The sequence below is a fragment of the Entelurus aequoreus genome, linkage group LG18 (assembly GCF_033978785.1).
Source record: "Entelurus aequoreus isolate RoL-2023_Sb linkage group LG18, RoL_Eaeq_v1.1, whole genome shotgun sequence".
Classification (NCBI taxonomy): domain Eukaryota; kingdom Metazoa; phylum Chordata; class Actinopteri; order Syngnathiformes; family Syngnathidae; genus Entelurus; species Entelurus aequoreus.
This window is the reverse complement of record NC_084748.1, coordinates 17267437-17291827: the sequence shown is the minus strand read 5'-3', so window position 1 is coordinate 17291827 and position 24391 is coordinate 17267437. Positions and strand designations below refer to the sequence as shown.

At 36.2% G+C, this 24391-nt stretch overlaps 1 protein-coding gene across 12 annotated transcripts in view; it reads left to right on the top strand.

Moving 5' to 3' along the window:
- The window catches only part of fat1a (FAT atypical cadherin 1a), a 172947-nt gene that overhangs the window by 147191 nt on the left and 1365 nt on the right, over window positions 1-24391 (top strand). For 3 of the 12 annotated variants that reach the window (XM_062026643.1, XM_062026640.1, XM_062026639.1), the window contains 8 exons: window positions 1510-1667; window positions 3749-4217; window positions 4421-4574; window positions 4649-4759; window positions 7553-8211; window positions 11962-12096; window positions 15865-15924; window positions 16152-16187. In XM_062026643.1, coding sequence (XP_061882627.1) covers window positions 1510-1667; window positions 3749-4217; window positions 4421-4574; window positions 4649-4759; window positions 7553-8211; window positions 11962-12096; window positions 15865-15924; window positions 16152-16187 — 1782 coding nt within the window. Of the gene's footprint in view, window positions 1-1509; window positions 1668-3748; window positions 4218-4420; window positions 4575-4648; window positions 4760-7552; window positions 8212-11961; window positions 12097-12362; window positions 12431-12673; window positions 12700-15864; window positions 15925-16151; window positions 16188-24391 lie in introns of those variants that run through there. The other 9 variants (XM_062026646.1, XM_062026644.1, XR_009821846.1 and 6 more) reach the window with 8 other exon arrangements.

Genomic DNA, 24391 nt, shown 5'->3' with positions numbered 1-24391 from the left:
ATATTTTGTCTGTTAAAAAGACAAAACCCTCTAAATTCTGCGTACAGTAATCTTTTGTTTATCGCTTTTAATTGATGAATTGGTCAATTAATTTCCGCAAAGTAGTAATAATTAATATTAGTAGAATATTTTTTATAGCTAGAGCATAAAAAAACATATATGACCTTCTAAATAGTGTTTTGAACAATATCAGAGCTTTCTAGACAATTGGGATTTGTTATATATTGTATATATTATATAAAAATATAATATATAATATCAGTATATACTATATACTGTATATATAATATGTAAATATTGCATACATGTTATGTTTTATATTGCTACTATGGTACATTTTTAGTCTACTTTATACCTGCATTATCCTTTCCATCCTTACCCTTTCCAGTCTTTGTAACTGAGCTACTGTGTGGAACAATTTCCCTTGTGGATCAATAAGGTTTGTCTAAGTCTAAGTATTGATATTTTTAGATCATTTAGCCATTTGTATGCTTGAAAATTCTTAATTTGGGCTAAAACTACGTAGAATATGCTTTTAAAAATCACTAAAAATCTTTGATGGAGTGAAGCCGCAAATTTCCATAGCCTGTGTCGAGGGACAACTATGTGTTTTTTATGTTACGGACTATTTGTATTTGCGTTCTTTTTGATGCTGCAGCTTTTTTAGGAATGGAAAGCAAAACAAACGAGCCCAATAGCGGTATCGTAACACATGCTAACTAGGGATGGGGACCGTTCACATTTGAACTGATACGGTACCACTTACTGTGGGAATTGAGACCAGTACCAATATTTTCATTGCAACATTTAAAAATAAGCTGATTATGATAACTGTTTTCCAGTTGTTATATCTTGTTTTATTATCAACGTATTATTATTTGCAAGTATGACAATTACAATTGTAAGTCAAACACGTTGTGTATAGTTTATGGTGTTTGTGTTGAACTCTAGAAAGTGTTGATACTAAAAGTATTGTATTTATTACACACCAGTTGTTTGATTGCAACGTGTATCTTAGTAGTTTTCATAAACAAATTTGGAGGGGTTATAATCGCCGTGTAAAATCGCTAATGCTAATCAGTAGCAAGTCAATAGCAAAGCTAATGTATATTAGCATCAAGCTATCGCATTTTTGGAAAAGTGGAGACCTATTTCACTTACATTGTAGCGTTTTTTGTGTAAATTCCTTTGTTGGCATAAAAAACTACAACATTGCCCAGAGGTAGTTTGGCTGAGTCCGCTCTCAGTGCTGCTGGAGTGATTGCCAAGTGCCGAGTTTGGCTGAGTCGGGAACCGGGCGTGGTACCGTAAGATTTCACGTGAATTAATAGGACCGGCGGGATTCGATCAGTGCCAAAAAAGTACCCATCCCTAATGCTAACACCGTCACGATGGTTCGAACGCCAAACTTTTGTGCGGCTTTTAGATGTGTGTATTTGTGGGTAATTGTGTTCGAATACCGATCCGTGCAGCCTCTGATCGCGCTCCTTGCTTTGTCTTTCCCGTCAGACGGCCACTCGTTGACGTTCAGCGGCAGCGGCTACGTGAAGTACCACCTGATGGAGAACGACAACAAGGAGCTGATGAAGCTGTCCCTGAGGCTGCGCACCTTCTCCAGTCACGCCACCATCATGTTCGCCAAGGGCACCGACTACAGCATCCTGGAGGTGAGTTTACGCTCCTTTCGCGTTGATGGATGACATGGAAATGTTTCATGTCGAAATAATAATCCACAAAGTCTGTTCACACGGTGAGCTGAAAATAAAACCAGTCATGAGTTATTTTCAGGCTGGGAAGGAAAGAGAGAGCATGTTTCCACACGTTCCTCTGGGAGTCCAATAGTGAGGCGGGCCCTCCTGGGGGGCACACTGTGTGTGACCCAGGTGACCGCGCTTCAAACTCCGCTTCGAAAAACTGTGCACTACAAAACGTGCTCATTGCAGCCATTAATCCTGATTTCCTCAATTTAATGGAAGAAAAATCAGCACAAATTGTTTTGTCGGTTAACTATTTGTATATTGTGCTCCCGAGTTAATGATGCTGATCAATTAGAATTTACTATTATTTATTGAAATTTATTTTTCAGTATCAAATGGTTCTAGTTGATCTAAAAATGTTTATAGTTAAAGTAAGATTTTTTAAATTTTTTATTTTATTTCAAGCAAATTGATGCACTTAAAATATTTTCTGTTACAGACTTAAAAACGATGTTAATAAAGTTATTGTTTATTGTAAGTGGATCTATATTTATTTATTTTCTTGTTTCATTTAATGTTAAGGATACAATGTTACAGAGGTGTACTCATAACAATTTTATAGACAAATTATACTATTTATAGTCTCGGCAGAGAGTTTTGGGGGGGCGCAAAATGTTTTCTTCTTTCTGTTGGGGGGCGTAATAGAAAATAATCGAGAAGCACTGGCTTAGTTGTTCAGATCAAATCAAACTGTACTTATATAGCACTTTTCATGCACAGGCAAGTGGCAAACACAAACTCCTGTACAAAAAATACAAAATTGAAGAGAAGAAAACATACACACACACGCACTATTGACAGTAAGGGGGAAAAAAAGCCACCTTTGAGGCGTCCACACTTGAGAATAACTCAAATTAATGCCATCTAATAAATAGTATAAAACATGTGATAAAATATATGTAAAAATAAAATATGAATAATATAAATATTACATTAATAAGTTAATAAAAAATTGAGAGAATAATAGTGATAGTATTAGTAATGAATATAGAAAGCAACACAATAAAATAATAAAAACCATAAGAGTTTCAGATGATCAGTAAAAAGCCTGATTAAAAAGGTCTGTCTTTAGCCTTTAAAAAAAAATAAATAAAAAAAAAATAAAAAAAAATATATATATATATATATATATATATATATATATATATATATATATATATATAAATAAATATATATATATATATATATATATATATATATATATAAATGCTGAATTTAAGGAAACCATGAGGGGATGTTGCAGTGAAACATGAGCGCTCTAACTCATGTCAAAGGTCATAACAGGTACATATATAAAATATATATTTTGCAGAAGTTTGGAATAATGGGCTGAACACACTCTTCAGGCCATAGAAGAGATCGGGCTAATTAAAAAATATATTTATATTTTTTGTCATTTTAATGATCTTGTTGGCATTTAAGTAGTGCTTCTTCAGGTGAGTCTGTTCTGTAAATAATTTGTACATCTGCATATTCAAATTGATCCCAACAGTAGCTTGTAGAGGGAGAATAATCCTGGGCCCAAAATTGAACATTGATTGATTGATTGATTGATTGAGACTTTTATTAGTAGATTGCACAGTACAGTACATATTCCATACAATTGACCACTAAATGGTAACACCCGAATAAGTTTTTCAACTTGTTTAAGTCGGGGTCCACATTAATCAATTCATGGTATAGGCTATAGGGGCTTTTTTTTTTAAATAGAAGAAACAATGTCCAAGGTTTACCACAAAAGACCTGTACGTCAGGTAAATAAGATCGGGAACATTCTAGCATTATTCAAGACAAGATGTTTTCATTTTCTGGTCAACAATGTCTTAAAAAGTCTAAAGCTCAATTAGAGCCCAGTTGCTGGCAGCCGCTATTAAAAGATCAAGTGTTGTTTCTGTTCTGTGACAAGATTTTAAACCGGAGTGACTCTGTTTTCAATGAACACGAGCCACAGGAGTTGTCCTTCACAGTCCTCCTGTCTGTGTCTGAACCAGATCGTCAATGGTCGCCTGCAGTACAAGTTCGACTGCGGCAGCGGCAACGGCCTGGTGTCGGTGCACAGCGCTCAGGTGAACGACGGCGAGTGGCACTCCATCTCCCTGGAGGTGGACGGGAACTACGCCAAGCTGGTGCTGGACCGCGTGCACGCCGCCTCGGGCACGGCGCCTGGCACCCTGCGCACGCTCAACCTGGACAACAGCGTCTACTTCGGCGGCCACGTCCGCCAGCACGCCGCCGCCCGCCTCGGACGCACACTGCCCGTCACCAACGGCTTCCGCGGCTGCATGGAGGCCATGGCCTTCAACGGCCAGGAGCTGCCCCTCAACACTAAGGCGCGCCGGGCCCACGCCGTGATGGAGGACATAGAGGACGTGGCGCCGGGGTGCGCGCTCGCCCCCGCCGAGATCTGCTCCAGCAACCCCTGCACCAACGGGGGCTTGTGCACCCCCAGACCTAACGGAGGTACTACAAACCCTCCCGTTTAACAGCTCGTAATCCTGAATCATGAAGTGTAATGTATCAGCACATCAGCGTAATGACACAAAAGCGCGTCGTAAGCAGCAGCGCTTTTCCCGGGGAAAAAAACTGACCAAGCGAGCTCCGCCGAAGGAGGTCAGCACATTTGCCATCATAAAAACTTGCTGAGTCCACTTTTATCTCCATAGGCTACTTCTGCAAGTGTCCCGCCTCCTTCATGGGCGCCCACTGCGAGGTGGCCATCACCCCCTGCGCCTCCAACCCTTGCCTCTACGGGGGGACCTGCGTCCCTCGCGGGGACGACTTCTACTGCCAGTGCCGAGGACAGTACTCGGGACAGAGGTAAGGAGTGTGACACGCTTTTGACAGTTGTTACTGGACAAGTAATGGTCACACGTCTTCTGTGCGGACGCCAGGTGCCAGCTGGGACCGTACTGCACGGACAACCCGTGCAAAAACAACGGCAAGTGCATTGACAGCCTGGATGGTCCTGTGTGCGAATGTGAAGCCGGTTTCCAAGGAGACAGGTTTGTCCCTTTGAAGTTCTTATTGTGAAAAGAAATGTTCTACACTGCAAAAAGTCAGTGTTCAAAAACAAGAAAAAAAATAATACAAAAATGAGGGGTATTTTATTTGAACTAAGCAAAATTATCTGCCAATAGAACAAGAACATTTGGCTTGTCAAGACTTTCCAAAACAAGTAAAATTAGCTAACCTCAAAAATACCTTAAAATAAGTATATTCTCACTAATAATAAGTGGACTTTTCTTGGTAGAAAAAAACAATTAGACCTTTTTGCTCAATATGTTGAAAAATATTCTTAAATTAAGTAAATGCTAGTGCCATTATCTTGACATAATGATATGCGCTCGGCATCATGATTTTTTTAATGCTTGAAGTAAGAAATTATTACAAAAAATAGTTTTATACTTGTGAGTGTTGATGACACAGCTTTGCAACAGTTGATATTCTAGTTTCAAGCATGTTTTACTCAATATAGGTCATCAAATCTCAGCAACAAGCTGTAATATCTTACTTTGATCATTTAGGACCAAAACCCTTAAAACAAGTAAAAGACTCGAACATAAAATCTGCCTATTGAGAAGAATTTTCTTATCAGACAGAAAATAAGCAAAAATCACCCTTATTTGAGATATTTAATCTTACTTAGATTTCAGTTTTTGCAGTGTAGAGGTGGGACTCTTTGGGCTCCTTACGATACGATCACGATTCAGGAGCTACGATTCGATTGTTGATGCATCTTTAATTTATGTAGATTGATGCAGTTTTACATTTGTTTTCCTTTCACTAAATAAGCGGTTATCCCTTTCAGCTTTCAAAAACAGTACATTTGTAATAAGAAACAGTTAAATTAATTCTCACATTCACGAAATTAATGGAAATGTGTGCAGATCTCTCAGTGAGGTGGCTCGCTGCAGTCAGCCACATTTTAGAACTCTCTGCATCTCAGAGGCCTAGTGGTTAGAGTGTCCGCCCTGAGATCGGTAGGTCGTGAGTTCAAACCCCGGCCGAGTCATACCAAAGACTAAAGAAATGGGACCCATTACCTCCCTGCTTGGCACTCAGCATCAAGGGTTGGAATTGGGGGTTACATCGCCAAAATGATTCCCGAGCGCGGCCAGCGCTGCTGCTCACTGCTCCCCTCACCTCCCAGGGGGTGGAATAAGGGGATGGGTCAAATGCAGAGGGTAATTTCACCACACCTAGTGTGTGTGTGGTACTTTAACTTTAACTTGTATTACTTTATTTACAAAAAATCCATTATTGAGGTTTACTAATCAATTTTCTAATTGTCCATGTCCTAACTGCGATGCATTTAAAAATAGATATAAATAATTTCCCCCCAACTCTCATAAATACTTTCAGTTTGTCACCGCCAGTGAAAACACTTGTCGTACTGTTTACAATCAGCTCATCAGCCCTATTAATGCTGACTGACCAGTTTGATTATTACTTCCATTGGTTGTGTTGATACTTTTTTTTAACCTTTAATTATTTCTCACCTGCTCAAACCTACAATCCAGTACATCATTTGTTTATGTTTTTGATGACAGTTTCAGGAAGGTATTCCATGCAGGTGATTTTACAAACTCTAAATCTAATCCTGAAGTCTGATATGTGGGAAAACTGTACCATGATACCAGTGTTTTATGTCGGTCGATATCAATGATTATTAATATTTTTCATGATCCATCGAAAATAAGGACCAGGAGAAAAATATATTTAATGTAAACATTTTTATTTCAAATGTAACCTTCTTCTCATTATAATCCCTTCAGATATCAAGCCAGCAAGGAAAGGAAATGTTAACACAAGCATAGGAAACAATCAATGTAAACAAAATTCTAAAATCACTTAACAATAAGCTCTTAAAATGAAGGTGCAAAAATAAGAAATATGTAATAAATGCTTAATAAAGTGTAAGAAAACAGTGCAAAGTGTGAACATGTAAACATTTTCTGCAGGTTTAGTGCCAGGAAGTTACAGCTGTGCTCTAAAGGGCGAGCGCGGCTAAGATGGTGCGTTATTACTGGTCTTCGTGGGGACGAGCACCTTGCATCATTTACAGACCACATTGGTCTGACTGCGGTCCGTTTTAAATAATCCAAAAAACTGCCATAGTGTCCAGGTGACTCAATTTCTTCATTTTGACCTCCTCTTCTCACTCCATGCAAAGAATTAACCGCAAAACAACAAGATGGCACAACCAAACTTTTATACTGTTACCTGATTGGCTGTTAGCGTGTCACTCCCACTAATCAGTGATCACTTTTTGGTTACCAGTGAGCAAGTGCCTTGGTTCATGCAACCAACTTTGCTCCGTAACCCGTTCGATGCTAATTTACATTGGCTATGCCATATACACGCTACTGATTAGCATTAGCGATTTTACATGGCTATTTGAACACCTCCAAAATTGGTACAACTAAGAGTCACGTTAGAATCAAACAGCATTACAGTATTAACACTTTGTAGGACTCAACAAAAGACAAGACTGGCACATTCAACTTGATGACTACGGAAAGTAAACAGGATCCAACAACTGGACAGCACAGTTATCAAAGTCAAATGTTACATAAAAAGTGTTGGTTTTATAATCAAACAAAATAGCTTTTATTAGCTCATTATCACACAAAAGTACAGAAAATTGAGTACCGGTATCGTCATCTATGTATGTATCCATTGGTACCGTATCGGTTCAGACGTGAACGTCACGATACAGCACGATTGTCAACCTTTTTCTGTTTAAGGGACAGAAGTGACGGCTTACTTCATATTTCTGCCTCCATGTTCCCCAGGTGCCTGAGCGACGTGGACGAGTGCGTGACGAAGCCGTGCACCAACGGAGGTCAGTGCCAGAACACGTACGGCTCCTACAAGTGCAACTGCTCGCTGGGCTTCGGCGGGCAGGCGTGCGAGCTGCGCGCCGAGGTCCGCAATGAGTTGGTCTCCACTTCCTGGAACATCGGCCTGGAAGAGGTGGTGGGCATCGTCATCTTCGTGTCCAGCATCTTCATCCTGGTGCTCTTCTTCATCATCATCCGCAAGCGGGCGTGCAGCGCCAAGTCCAAGGCGGACGACGAAGACGACGACGACGACGACAAGCGGCCCGGAAGCTCCAACGTGCCCCACTCCTTCCTGCAGAGACCGTACTTCGACGCCAAGTTCAACAAGAACGTGTACTCGGACATCCCGCCCCAAGTGCCCGTGCGACCCATCTCCTACACGCCCAGCATCCCCAGCGACTCCCGCAACAACCTGGACCGCAACTCCTTCGAGGGCTCCACCATACCCGAGCACCCGGAGTTCACCACCTTCAACCCGGATTTGGTGCACGGACACCGCAAGGCGGTGGCGGTGTGCAGCGTGGCGCCCAATCTGCCTCCTCCGCCGCCTTCCAACTCCGTGTCGGACAGCGACTCCATCCAGAAACCCAACTGGGATTACGACTACGATGGTAAGTTTTAGCTAACGTATTTCCCGCTAACTTAAATTTTTTCATCTGACAGCACTGGTATTAACTTCTATTGATGAGACTGACTTGAAATTTCTCACACAGCTCAATGTGCTCTACAAAAAAACAACCCAGTGTAACTTTTTTGTGGCATCACTGGTGGACTGGCAAGCACGTGTGTGTCAAATTTCAACAAGATTGGTTAAAAAAAAGATTGCCGCCATCAAGCAAAGGGGCGGGACTTAACAACTAATTGCCAATAAGTCATTACCCCTTCGTCTAATGATGATGCAGCTTTGAGAATACAGTGATACTTGGATTTACAAACTTAATTGCTCCTTGAACGGGGTTGGCAAATAGAAAAGTGTGTATATTGAAGCAAAATTCTTCATGAGAAACAATGTAAATAACAATAATTGGTTCCAGCCTCGACAAACGTCCATATTTTACTAAAAGTTTGTACAATTTAAACACATTATCAAGCGTTAGACAGTACTGTATATCAAACAAACACAAAGGAGGTGATGGAGCAACGTTTTAGTTAATAACAAAGTCAAAACAACAACAAATAGCTAGACTGTCCTCGTTTGTAGCCACCCTGCCGACACACGTACACACAGTCACTAGCAATGTGGTGCACTCACAGTTGGAAATCACAAAAGTCCTTAACTCTTAACAGCCAGGTCGCTACAATGATTAGGAATAAAAAAATAAATCCACTTTACATTGTCGGTTAATCTTCTTGGTGTTCAGTGTAAGAGAAGGGCAGGCGGAGGAGGCAGTGTCGACAACGCTGTGTATACTCCCTGAATGGTTCAAACCGCACACATTGCTTGTCCATTGTTTTCTTTGGCCTCATATTGAGCAAAACAAGACAAATGCCATAAAAGCACACAACGTAGCATAGTAGCTAACAACAACACTCATGGATGTGCTGCCGGGCACAAAATGGGTGGATGAAACCTTTCGAACACCAACATATATTTATTCGATCGGTGGTTCGTAAACCAAAAGGTTTGTACAACGAGGGGTTCATAAATGGAGGTTGCACTATATACTTATTACTGTAGAGCGCACCGGGCAACAGTTTAGGAGAAAAAAATATGTCTCCATATATTGGCCGCACAATGTAAATAAGAATAATTGGTTCCAGCCTCGACAAACGTCCATATTTTACTAAAATTTTGTACAATTTAAACACATTATCAAGCGTTAGACAATACTGTATATCAAACAAACACAAAGGGGGTGATGGATCAACGTTTTAGTTATTAACAAAGTCAAAACAACATAAAATAGATAGACTGTCCTCGATTGTAGCCACCCTGCCGACACGCGTACACACAGTCACTAGCAATGTGGTGCACTCACAGTTGGAAATCACAAAAGTCCTTAACTCTTAACAGCCAGGCCGTTAAGTCTATAAGTGGCAGATATATACGTTGTGAAGTGAGTTATTTACACAGAAATATTCTGTAAATGTTCATTTCCATACCTAACGGTGCCTGTAACAAGGCAGTAAAACGGCTGATCAAACAAAACAAAAGTCATTGTCATGGACCCACTAGCTGCGGAAGCGAGCTCTCCAATCAGTTAAACAGATTCAATAACTCCACGGTGACGTTTTAGTGAATTTACTGAGGAATTTGTGAAACTGAAAAAACACAAAAAGAATAATACTAACACAGACACTCGTAAAGGTGTTAGCATATTAGCTAATGCTAACGACGCTAGCTCGATTACATTACGATAGCATGTACAAATATGAATAAAAACAGTCCTACGGACATCACACATGGGACAGTTGAGTGAGTATTTATTAACAGTTTTAGTTATATTGTAAAACTTACAAACATTGTTTGGAGTGATGAATGAAGAATCCAAACGAGTATAAACTACTACTTCTGGTTAAAAGCTCAGCCTATACAGAAGGGCAGTGCAGCACCTGCAGTGAGCAAACTTGTCCAAAAGATGGCGCCATAGCACAACAATAACACTGTGGGGGGCGTAGCCTGCGGACCTGCAGCGAAGCGGGGTGTGCCAGAACCGGCTTCGAGATCAGCGACAGGTGCGTAGATGGCACACCTGGGCCTGCTTATCTAATCACCGGTCGCTCTGTTAAAAGGCAGCAGCCGGGAAGGAGAGGGCAGTTGGTGGTGGAGTACGACACACTGGAGGGAAACCATTTCTGTGCTCAATTTATAAAAAGACGATGGCTGGAAAGCACCAAAAGAGACGCTTATCAGTGTTTCCCATAAACTGCCAAGATACCTGTGGCGGTGGGGGCGTGGCTATGGGCGTGGTCACCATGACATCATCGAGTAATTTGCATCATTTACTACAATGATTTGATTTTCTCTAAAAAGGCTCAAAAAATGTATACTTACTAATTAATAATAACAGTTTTGTTTTAAACATCCATCCATCCATCCATCCATCCATCCATTTTACAATATAATTACAACACTTTATGTACATATTTATATAAAATTTGAACAATAAGTTATTCACTGAAATATATTTATTAATTGTGGTTCTTACAAAAAATATATCTTATAAAATATAAAAGCTAAAATGTCTCAAAGCTCTGCCCCTTTAATTAGTGTATACTAAATAATTTAACTTTAGCCTACTACTACAACCATATTATTTACCAGCAACATAAAGTGAAACAGAGGCAGAGGTGTCCTGCCACAGTCAGTAAGAAATAAACAGAAAACAGTAGTGGCGGTAGATAGACACAAAGCTTCATCAAACATCTGATCCACTGAACAAAGAGCTCCAAAAATCTTGAACTTTAGACTGCCATCAGTTTTACTCCCTACACTTAACCATGTGTTTCCTACTGCCTGCAGACTTTGCACCCTTTGTTATATACACATGTTGTGTTTCTAATATAAATACATTTAATAAAGTCAAATACAAATAAGGCAACAAGAGAAGTATCCTACACTTCTCTTTTGTAAAGTAAATCTGAACAGCCGATATGGGCATTTACATCAACTATATGATTTGCCTGAGAAGCTGGAGAGGACAAAAAAAAAAAAAAATTATTTATTTATTTATTTTAAATTTTTTTTAATTTAATTTAATTTTTAAAAATTTGTGGCGGACGTAATTCTTTCGTGGCGGGCCGCCACAAATAAATGAATGTGTGGGAAACCCTTCTTATTACAAAATAAAGCATTGTTCAGAACCATGAACGAAGCTGTCATGTCCGTGATTGGTGGTCTGAAGAACCCGGAAGAGCAAGTCTTCCACAATTTGGCACCCAATGTGGGGCTGGACCACCGGAGGCGGGGGACGACGACCCCCTGACAGCTCTCGCGGGCGTGCTCACCGTGGTGGCAGCAAACAGCCACCAGCAGAGCCAGATCCTGCAGGCGTTGGCGGACCGGTGATTAGATAAGCAGGCCCCTATCTACGCACCTGTCGCCGATCTCGAAGCCGGTCCTGGCACACCCCGCTTCGCTGTGGGTCCGCAGGCCACGCCCCCCACAAACACCTTTTCAGTGTCTTTGCTTGCTTGTTTTGTTTTGTTTTAAAAAAAACTATTTGCATTACGGCCGTCAGCGAAGAAAAATCCATAAATTAGCCGCATTGTTCAAAGCGTAGGAAAAAAGTTGCATTATAGTCCGGAATTTAGGGTACACGCATGCTAGCAAGTCTTTCAAAGCATTTTCAACACAACCCATAGGGGGCGCCACAAATGTCATTTACTAAATAGGACAATTGTCGCTTTTGGTCTCTCAGCTAAGGTGGTGGACCTGGACTGTGTGACCAAGAAGCCGGTGGAGGACAGCGCAGGTCACCCTTACAACACCAGGGGCAGCATGTCCGAGGTCCAGTCGCTCAGCTCCTTCCAGTCCGAGTCCTGCGACGACAACGGTATAATCCTACACTATAGTACTACCTTTCATGTTTTTGTTAACAAAGCTATCCTGAAAGGTTTCAGAGCAAACAATTAAGGCAGATTGTAGATTTTGTTCACGTTTGGCACGCTAGGGAAACATTTTTTCGAGTGATATGTGGTGCTAACGTGCCTTCTTTGCATGCTCACAACGTGGACAGCCCCAACGGTGGTGGCGTCTCTCTGGGTCACATGTTCTTTTTCTCTTTTTCTCCACCTCTTGGCTGCGGGGGGCGGGGCTCAGCTCCCATTTGGATCAAATCGGTCCACAGGTCCAGAACACGCTTTTAAACATAAAAGGGCTCCAACCTCGTAAGTCCCGCACCGTGCCGGCGGAAGCAGACGTGCACTGTTGGAATTCTCCTGGGATGTTTGCAAAAGAACACAAAAGCATGATGATGATGATGATGATGATGATGATGAGTCCCCGCCATTTATTCCCCCTCCCTCATTCCGTTTGCTCGACTTCAGCCATGTTTGTTGGCGCACGCTGGCTATTTTAATTTCAGCATGCCGTTTTTTGTGTGTTTTATCTTTCTTTTTTTGTCCTTGAAGCCAACCTGAAGGAGCGTGTCCCAATGGTACTCAGCACGTGTTGTGTCCTCCCAGTCACATCAGCACACAACCCGCACCGACACATGGCATCCAATACAAGAGCTCCGTAGAAAATCCGGCCTTTTTAGAACGACGACAAAAGTCACTTTTAGCTCTTCAAACGAACAATGTTTTTGTTTTTTCCCCGCTAATGTGAGTGCTGTACACACTCAGAGCTCTTTTTTAATATTTTCATGACGGTATTTAGCGATGAGGAAGTTAAAAATATGGTGGGAAGTGAGCGTTAAAATATGCATGTTTTTGGTGCAGCTCTTGTATTGGGGTCATTTAAAATGTGTGTAGTTTGTGTCGCTCACAAATCATCAGAACCTTCATTAGTCGTCATCGCAAAAAGAAAATGAAACGCCATCCTTCTCATTTACGCCCTCTTGTTTCATATCTCCGGGGAATTTCATTTATGTTTTTATATTTCCCACATCTGTCCTGTCACTAGCGTCTCCCGGTGTCTATTTGTGTTATTGTGCTCCTAGACTTTTAATGTGACGCCATTAGACTGCAGGTAAAATGATTTATTATGTTATATTTTAGTATCAGTATTAGCTAAACTATTGGGATTTTCCACAGTGAAATTAAAACATGTAAAAATAAACCAAAACTACAGAAATAGGACAGGTAATTAAAATAGTACACAATAATTACACATTTTAAAAAAATATTATGAATATAGTGTAATATAATTGTGTTTACTCTGGGAAAATTGAATAGCTAATGTGTAAATGAATGATTATTTGTTTTTATTCAAACAATTTTTCATATTATATCATTATTATTTTATTGAAGTAGATTTAAAAGTAAAAAGTAACAGTAGCTTCATAATATATTGGAACTACTAATACTTGGTACAGTATAATTTATTTATTTTTTTATTTAAAAAAAAATAAAAATAAAATGAACAAGAACACACTAACTTTTTTTAGTTTATACTTTTTATTTTATTTTATTTTTTAAAAATGTTATTTAATAGTATATTTTGTTCTCCGTATTAATACAAATAGTTTGATTTTTCACAGTGAAAAGATTTAAAATTAAACAGAAATATAAATGAAATAGTACATAGTGGTTGAAACAAACATTCAAAAAGTATATAGAGTATTATGAATACAGTGTAATATAATTGAAATTTAGGGGAAAATACAGATTGCTCCATATATAAGCCGCACCCGACTATAAGCCGCAGGGTTTTGATGTGTAATTACCGTAGTATATAGGGGTTCCTGCTACCACGGAGGGGATTGTCGGGACAGAGATGACTGTTTGGGAACGCAAAGCGTCCCATTTATTAACAATAAATCTTTCAATCATTCAATCAAACTTTCACATCTTTGACATGGCGAACAGCATTCGTGCAGAGTACAAATAATACAACGGTGCAAAGTAATACAAAGTGCTCGCCTGTACGTTATCAAAATAACCAGCCTACCGGTATATGAAAAGTCAGTCTTTAATCATTGTGTCATCGTCTTCCTCCTGCGTACTAAAACCACCGAAATCCTCTTCGTCGGTGTCTGACAAGAACAGGCCGTAAATAAGCCGCACCCTTGTATAAGCCGCAGGGACCAGAACGAGGGGAAAAAGTAGCGGCTTATAGTCCGGAAATTACGGTGTATATATATATATATATATATATATATATTATATATATATATATATATATATATATATATATATATATATATATATACATACATACATACATACATACATACATACATACATACATATATATATATATATATATATATATATATATATATATATATATATATATATATATATATATATATATATATATATATATATATATATATATATATATATATATGTATATATATATATATATATGTATATGTATATATATATATACATATATATATATATATATATATATACATATATATATATATATATATATATATATATATATATATATATATATATGTATATATATATATATATATATATATATACATGTATATATATATATATATATATATATATATATATATATATATATATATATATATGTATATATATATATATACATATATATATATATATATATATATATATATATATATATATATATATATATATATATATATAGTAAGAATATTTACATTTTCTACAGTGAAATGAGCCTAAAATAAACAGAAGCTACATAAATAGTAATTGAAATAGTAGATAAATGATTCAAAAATTATTATTATTATTTTTTTAAATATTATGAATATTGTATAATATAACTGATATTACACTTGGAAGACTAAATGGTTTATGTGTAAGTGAAGGATTATTTGTTTTCATTTAAATAACTATTCGTATTATATCATTATTATTATTATTTTTTTAAGTAAATGTATGGTAAAAAGAGAAAAAAGTTGAACATAGCAACAGACACTGCATGTTTTTCTTTTTTTATTTAGAATATTTAAAGTAATTAATATTGAAAATAATAAATACATAACAAAAGTAAATAACAAAAAACTACTAAGGATCTAAATATGTTTACCACTTGTATAAAGTACATAAAAATATATGGAACAAATAACTATTTACACTTAGTGTAATTTGTTATGTTTTTTTTCTCTTTTTAAATAATGCCTATCGTCCTCCCAAACACTAAACAGGTTTTAATTTTAATATTTGTATTTATTAATTTGTATTTAATTATTTATTGAAAGTATTTTGGGATTTTAAAAAAATATTTTGTTCAATTGTATATACATTTTAAATGATATAATATTGTTTATACTTTAAATAAATATACAACTGTTTTTTATATAGTCATTTTTTTAAACGATGCAGAAATAACTATAGAAAGTCTGGAAAACATTTTTTTTAATCAATTTATTTTTAACCCCAAACTTCTATCGCCACTTCTTCAGCGAGCAACATATAATTCAGCAGTGCACCCTCTGTAGGTGGCTGTCATGTACTGCACTCTAAGTCCTCACAGTAGTCCAAATAGACCACAAAAAAGTACTTTTGATGTCCCCCAGTAGTTCCACTGACATTGTGTGTTGTTCCCTAGTGTGTTAGCGTGTTGTCGTCACAATATGAAATAGTTGTCATGGTCTCTGGAAGCATTTGTGCTAATGCTGCATCTTTTCATCCACTGTCATCCTCACAAGCCTCCATAGTGACTGTCATCCACTTTGCCAACGCCATTGTTGGCACGGTGGAAGGAGAAGGTACTGTTGTGGTTGTTGTTGTTGTGGTTGTTGTTGTGGTTGTAGCACAGGTGCCATTGTCTTACACTGCTGGCTTGCTAAGCCAACAAGCAGAAAAAGTGTAAGAAAATGTCCACAAATGTAGAATTAGCTTTCCTCTTCCTCGTTTCCCTCGCCTTCCACTGTGTTGTTAGCATCATTCTTTCCTCTACACTTGTTTTTTAACGTGTTTTCTCTCTTCTTCAAAGAGTCTTTTTTGGCTCATGACCTCAAGAACCCGAGAGGTGACTTTTTCTTTGCTCTTCCTTTGCCCGGTGTGCCCCCCCCCCCACCCTTAACCACTAACTAACCTCAAAGCTACAAGCTAATGCTAACCTGGCTTTGAAGTACCACGAAGATTACCCGTTGTGTCGCCGTGCATGGTTTGATGTCGTGTTGTTGGCGTAAGGATTTTGTTCGGTGACTAACTGGAAAATTGTTGAGTTGTTGCCGCCACGCAAAGTTTCCACCGAGCGGTCCGGTTCAGTCGCCATGTCGAAGCGTGTCATGTCTAATCTGGCTTCTTTTGTCGGGATGGCGCTAGCTGCACCAGCTGCGTAACGAGCGTTTGTAAACAAAGAAAAAAAAAACATCGTAATGTGCTTTAATCGTTTAAAACCACATTTTTTTTCTCGACAGATATTATCGTGGCTAGCGTAGCATTGTAGCTTTTGTATCAACGAAAATTCCTTAAGTTTGTAAAACAAAGAAAAAAAAACATCGTAATGTGCTTTAATCGTTTAAAACCACATTTTTTTCCTCGACGGATAGCATCGTAGCTAGCGTAACATTGTAGCTTTTATACCGACGAGAATGTCTTGTATATTTTCCATTCAGCGTTGAGTTTTCACAATAAAAAAACCAAAAAAAAACCTATTTGATCGGAATATTTACAGCTACATAACTAAAACGTGACGACGTAGCAGCGTAACATCGAACCCAGCGGAGCAGAACGTGACATTATCTGCATTAGTCAAAAGTATGACTTTGCTTTATAATCTGCGGTATCTCCTTCGTTGAGAATGTCGTATTATCACGAAACTTAATTATTTTAGTGCTCTAAACGAAAAAAAATCGTAACTACATAGCTAGTTGGGTGCCAGGTGATTGGTCCGTTTTGTAATAGTTGACGGAAAATGCAAAAAAACCCCGTATATTTCCGGTTATTATTCTTTATAGCTACGTAGCTAGCGTACAAAAAATGACCAATTTTGTTTTAAGTTTCTAAACTGTTAGCTAAACGACAGGTGCATCGATAAAATCAGATTAATTTTCAATTCCATTTTAAATCTGTTGGTGAAAAAAACAACTTGAAATATTTTTATTTTTGTTTTATTATTATTATTTATGGCTAAGTAACTAGCATGACAACATAGCGCTGCCGGGAAAAAAAAAAAAAAATCTTTAAAAGATAAATTCACTGAAAATGCAAAAAACCCCAGAAATGCTCGATCTTTCCTAACTATATTTGTGGTTATTATTCCTTATAGCTACGTAGCTAGCGTACGAAAAATGACCAATCTTGTTTGAAGTTACTAAACTGCTGGCTAAACAAAAGATCGGATTATTTTCATTCCATTCTAAAACTGTTAATGAAAAAAAGCAACTTGAAATGTATTTATTTTTGTTATATTCTTATTAATCATGGCTAAGTCGCTAAGGTGACAACGTAGCGCTGCCAAAAAAAAAAAAAAAAAAGTCTTTAAAAGATAACTTTGAATTATTTCTAAGTTTATTTTTGAAATGACAAATTTCGAATTGTGACTATTGACGTAGAAAAACAAGTCAACGGAATCAACTTTCGCAACAAAATTTATCGGAACTACGTAACTAGCTGGGTGTCAGGTGATTGGTCCGTTTTGTAACAGTTGACTGAAAATGCAAAACAACGGAAATGCGTGATCTTTCCAAAGTATATTTCTGGTTATTATTCCTTATAGCTACGAAGCTAGCGTACGAAAAATTACCTATTTTGTTTGAAGTTACTAAACTTTTAAGTAAACAAAGGATCGGATTATTTTCATTCCATTTTGAAACTGTTGGTGAAAAAAGCAACTTGAAATGTATTTATTTTTGTTATATTATTATTATTTATTGCTAAGTCGCTAAGGTGACAACGTAGGACTGCCGAAAACCTAAACATTGTCTTTAAAAGATAAACAGTTGACTGAAAACGCATAAAAAGGGAAATGCGTGATCTTTCCGAAGTATATTTCTGGTTATTATGTCTTATAGCTACGAAGCTAGCGTACGCAAAATGACCTATTTTGTTTTAAGTTTCTAAACTGTTAAGTAAACAAAAGATCGGATTATTTTCATTCCATTTTGAAACTGTTGGTGAAAAAAGCAACTAGAAATGTATTTATTTTTGTTATATTATTATTATTTATGGCTAAGTTGTTAAGGTGACAAAGTAGCGCTGCCGGAAAAAAAAAGAAAATTGTGTTAAGATAAACTGCTGACTGAAAATGCCAAAAAACGAAAATGTGTGATCTTTCCGAAGTATATTTCTGGTTATTATTCCTTATAGCTACGTAGCTAGCATACGAAAAATGACCCATTTTGTTTGAAGTTACTAAACTGTTAGCTAAACAAAAGATCGGATTATTTTAATTCCATTTTAAAACTGTTGGTGTATTTATTTTTGTTATATTATTATTGTTTTTGGCTAAGTCGCTATGTCACAACGTAACGCTGCCGAAAAAACCCTGAAAATTGTCTTTAAAAGATAAACAGTTGACTGAAAATGCCAAAAAACGGAAATGCGTGATCTTTCCGAAGTATATTTCTGGTTGTTATTATTCCTTATAGCTACGTAGCCAGCATACGAAAAATTACCCATTTTGTTTTAAGTTACTAAACTGTTAAGTAAACAAAAGATCGGATTATTTTCATTCCATTTTGAAACTGTTGGTGAAAAAAGCTACTAGGAATGTATTTATTTTTGTTATATTATTATTACTTATGGCTATTTAAGGTGACAAAGTAGCGCTACCGAAAAAACCCTAAAAATTGTCTTTAAAAGATAAACTGTTGACTGAAAATGCCAAAAAACGGAAATGTGTGATCTTTCCGAAGTATATTTCTGGTTATTATTCCTGATAGCTACGTAGCTAGCTTACGAAAAATTACCTATTTTGTTTGAAGTTACTAAACTGGTGGCTAAACAAAAGATCGGATTATTTTCATTCCATTTTGAAACTGTTGGTGAAAAAAGCAACTTGAAATGTATTTATTTTTGTTATGTTATTATTATTTATGGCTAAGTCGCTAACTTGACAACGTAGCGCTGCCGGAAAAAAACAAGAATTGTCTTGAAAATGCAAAAAAACAGAAATGCGTGATCTTTCCGAAGTATATTTCTGGTTATTATTCCTGATAGCTACGTCGCTAGCGTACAAAAAATTACCCAGTTTGAAGTTACTAAACTGTTAGCTAAACAAAAGATCGGATTATTTTAATTCCATTTTGAAACTGTTGGTGAAAAAAGCAACTTGAAATGTATTTATTTTTGTTATATTATTATTATTTATGGCTATTTAAGGTGACAAAGTAGCGCTGCCGAAAAAAACCTAAAAATTGTCTTTAAAAGATAAACTGTTGACTGAAAATGCAAAAAACGGAAATGTGTGATCTTTCCGAAGTATATTTCTGGTTATTGTTCCTGATAGCTACGAAGCTAGCGTACGAAATATTACCTATTTTGTTTGATGTTACTAAACTGTTAAGTAAACAAAAGATCGGATTATTGTCATTCCATTTTGAAACTGTTGGTGAAAAAAGCAACATGAAATGTATTTATTTTTGTTATATTATTATTATTTATGGCTATTTAAGGTGACAGAGTAGCGCTGCCGAAAAAAACAAAAATTTACCCATTTTGTTTGAAGTTACTAAACTGTTAAGTAAACAAAAGATCGGATTGTTTTCATTCCATTTTGAAACTGTTGGTGAAAAAAGCAACTTGAAATGTATTTATTTTTGTTATATTATTATTATTTATGGCTAAGTCGCTAAGGTGACAACGTAGCACTGCCGAACAAACCCCAAAATGTTGTTTAAAAGGTAAACAGTTGACTGAAAATGCAAAAAAACAGAAATGCGTGATCTTTCCGAAGTATATTTCTGGTTATTATGCCGTATAGCTACGTAGCTAGCGTATGAAAAATGACCAATCTTGTTTTAAGTTTCTAAACTGTTAAGTAAACAAAAGATCGGATTATTTTCATTCCATTTTGAATCTGTTGGTGAAAATAGTCAACTTGAAATGTATTTATATTTATTTTTGTTATATTATTATTATTTATGGCTATTTAAGGTGACGAAGTAGCACTGCCGAAAACCCCCAAAAATAGTGCCAAAAAACGGAAATGCGTGATCTTTCCGAAGTATATTTCTGGTTATTATTCCTTATAGCTACGAAGCTAGCGTACGTAAAATTACCTATTTTGTTTGAAGTTACTAAACTGTTAAGTAAACAAAAGATCGGATTATTGTCATTCCATTTTGAATCTGTTGGTGAAAATAGTCAACTTGAAATGTATTTATTTTTGTTATGTTATTATTATTTATGGCTAAGTCGCTAAAGTGACAACGTAGCGCTGCCGAAAAAAACATGAATTGTCTTGAAAATGCAAAAAAACGGAAATGCGGGATCTTTCCGAAGTATATTTCTGGTTATTATGCCGTATAGCTACGTAGCTAGCGTACGAAAAAAGACCAATCTTGTTTTAAGTTTCTAAACTGTTAAGTAAACAAAAGATCGGATTATTTTCATTCCATTTTGAAACTGTTGGTGAAAAAAGCAATATTTATTTTTGTTATATTATTATTATTTATGGCTATTTAAGGTGACAAAGTAGCACTGCCGAAAAACCCCAAAAATAGTTCCAAAAAACGGAAATGCGTGATCTTTCCGAAGTATATTTCTGGTTATTATTCCTTATAGCTGCGAAGCTAGCGTACGTAAAATTACCTATTTTGTTTGAAGTTACTAAACTGTTAAGTAAACAAAAGATCGGATTATTGTCATTCCATTTTGAAACTGTTGGTGAAAATAGTCAACTTGAAATGTATTTATTTTTGTTATGTTATTATTATTTATGGCTAAGTCGCTAAAGTGACAACGTAGCGCTGCCGAAAAAAACATGAATTGTCTTGAAAATGCAAAAAAACGGAAATGCGGGATCTTTCCGAAGTATATTTCTGGTTATTATTCCTGATAGCTACGTAGCTAGCGTACAAAAAATGACCCAGTTTGAAGTTACTAAACTGTTAGCTAAACAAAAGATCGGATTATTTTCATTCCATTTTGAAACTGTTGGTGAAAAAAGCAATATTTATTTTTGTTATATTATTATTTATGGCTATTTAAGGTGACAAAGTAGCACTGCCGAAAACCCCCAAAAATAGTGCCAAAAAACGGAAATGCGTGATCTTTCCGAAGTATATTTCTGGTTATTATTCCTTATAGCTACGAAGCTAGCGTACGTAAAATTACCTATTTTGTTTGAAGTTACTAAACTGTTAAGTAAACAAAAGATCGGATTATTGTCATTCCATTTTGAAACTGTTGGTGAAAATAGTCAACTTGAAATGTATTTATTTTTGTTATGTTATTATTATTTATGGCTAAGTCGCTAAAGTGACAACGTAGCGCTGCCGAAAAAAACATGAATTGTCTTGAAAATGCAAAAAAACGGAAATGCGTGATCTTTCCGAAGTATATTTCTGGTTATTATGCCGTATAGCTACGTAGCTAGCGTACGAAAAATGACCAATCTTGTTTTAAGTTTCTAAACTGTTAAGTAAACAAAAGATCGGATTATTTTCATTCCATTTTGAAACTGTTGGTGAAAAAAGCAATATTTATTTTTGTTATATTATTATTATTTATGGCTATTTAAGGTGACAAAGTAGCACTGCCGAAAACCCCCAAAAATAGTGCCAAAAAACGGAAATGCGTGATCTTTCCGAAGTATATTTCTGGTTATTATTCCTTATAGCTGCGAAGCTAGCGTACGTAAAATTACCTATTTTGTTTGAAGTTACTAAACTGTTAAGTAAACAAAAGATCGGATTATTGTCATTCCATTTTGAAACTGTTGGTGAAAATAGTCAACTTGAAATGTATTTATTTTTGTTATATTATTATTATTTATGGCTAAGTCGCTAAAGTGACAACGTAGCGCTGCCGAAAAAAACATGAATTGTCTTGAAAATGCAAAAAAACGGAAATGCGGGATCTTTCTAAAGTATATTTCTGGTTATTATTCCTGATAGCTACGTAGCTAGCGTACAAAAAATGACCCAGTTTGAAGTTACTAAACTGTTAGCTAAACAAAAGATCGGATTATTTTCATTCCATTTTGAAACTGTTGGTGAAAAAAGCAATATTTATTTTTGTTATATTATTATTTATGGCTATTTAAGGTGACAAAGTAGCACTGCCGAAAACCCCCAAAAATAGTGCCAAAAAACGGAAATGCGTGATCTTTCCGAAGTATATTTCTGGTTATTATTCCTTATAGCTACGAAGCTAGCGTACGTAAAATTACCTATTTTGTTTGAAGTTACTAAACTGTTAAGTAAACAAAAGATCGGATTATTGTCATTCCATTTTGAAACTGTTGGTGAAAATAGTCAACTTGAAATGTATTTATTTTTGTTATGTTATTATTATTTATGGCTAAGTCGCTAAAGTGACAACGTAGCGCTGCCGAAAAAAACATGAATTGTCTTGAAAATGCAAAAAAACGGAAATGCGTGATCTTTCCGAAGTATATTTCTGGTTATTATGCCGTATAGCTACGTAGCTAGCGTACGAAAAATGACCAATCTTGTTTTAAGTTTCTAAACTGTTAAGTAAACAAAAGATCGGATTATTTTCATTCCATTTTGAAACTGTTGGTGAAAAAAGCAATATTTATTTTTGTTATATTATTATTATTTATGGCTATTTAAGGTGACAAAGTAGCACTGCCGAAAACCCCCAAAAATAGTGCCAAAAAACGGAAATGCGTGATCTTTCCGAAGTATATTTCTGGTTATTATTCCTTATAGCTGCGAAGCTAGCGTACGTAAAATTACCTATTTTGTTTGAAGTTACTAAACTGTTAAGTAAACAAAAGATCGGATTATTGTCATTCCATTTTGAAACTGTTGGTGAAAATAGTCAACTTGAAATGTATTTATTTTTGTTATATTATTATTATTTATGGCTAAGTCGCTAAAGTGACAACGTAGCGCTGCCGAAAAAAACATGAATTGTCTTGAAAATGCAAAAAAACGGAAATGCGGGATCTTTCTAAAGTATATTTCTGGTTATTATTCCTGATAGCTACGTAGCTAGCGTACAAAAAATGACCCAGTTTGAAGTTACTAAACTGTTAGCTAAACAAAAGATCGGATTATTTTCATTCCATTTTGAAACTGTTGGTGAAAAAAGCAATATTTATTTTTGTTATATTATTATTTATGGCTATTTAAGGTGACAAAGTAGCACTGCCGAAAACCCCCAAAAATAGTGCCAAAAAACGGAAATGCGTGATCTTTCCGAAGTATATTTCTGGTTATTATTCCTTATAGCTACGAAGCTAGCGTACGTAAAATTACCTATTTTGTTTGAAGTTACTAAACTGTTAAGTAAACAAAAGATCGGATTATTGTCATTCCATTTTGAAACTGTTGGTGAAAATAGTCAACTTGAAATGTATTTATTTTTGTTATGTTATTATTATTTATGGCTAAGTCGCTAAAGTGACAACGTAGCGCTGCCGAAAAAAACATGAATTGTCTTGAAAATGCAAAAAAACGGAAATGCGTGATCTTTCCGAAGTATATTTCTGGTTATTATGCCGTATAGCTACGTAGCTAGCGTACGAAAAATGACCAATCTTGTTTTAAGTTTCTAAACTGTTAAGTAAACAAAAGATCGGATTATTTTCATTCCATTTTGAAACTGTTGGTGAAAAAAGCAATATTTATTTTTGTTATATTATTATTATTTATGGCTATTTAAGGTGACAAAGTAGCACTGCCGAAAACCCCCAAAAATAGTGCCAAAAAACGGAAATGCGTGATCTTTCCGAAGTATATTTCTGGTTATTATTCCTTATAGCTGCGAAGCTAGCGTACGTAAAATTACCTATTTTGTTTGAAGTTACTAAACTGTTAAGTAAACAAAAGATCGGATTATTGTCATTCCATTTTGAAACTGTTGGTGAAAATAGTCAACTTGAAATGTATTTATTTTTGTTATATTATTATTATTTATGGCTAAGTCGCTAAAGTGACAACGTAGCGCTGCCGAAAAAAACATGAATTGTCTTGAAAATGCAAAAAAACGGAAATGCGGGATCTTTCTAAAGTATATTTCTGGTTATTATTCCTGATAGCTACGTAGCTAGCGTACAAAAAATGACCCAGTTTGAAGTTACTAAACTGTTAG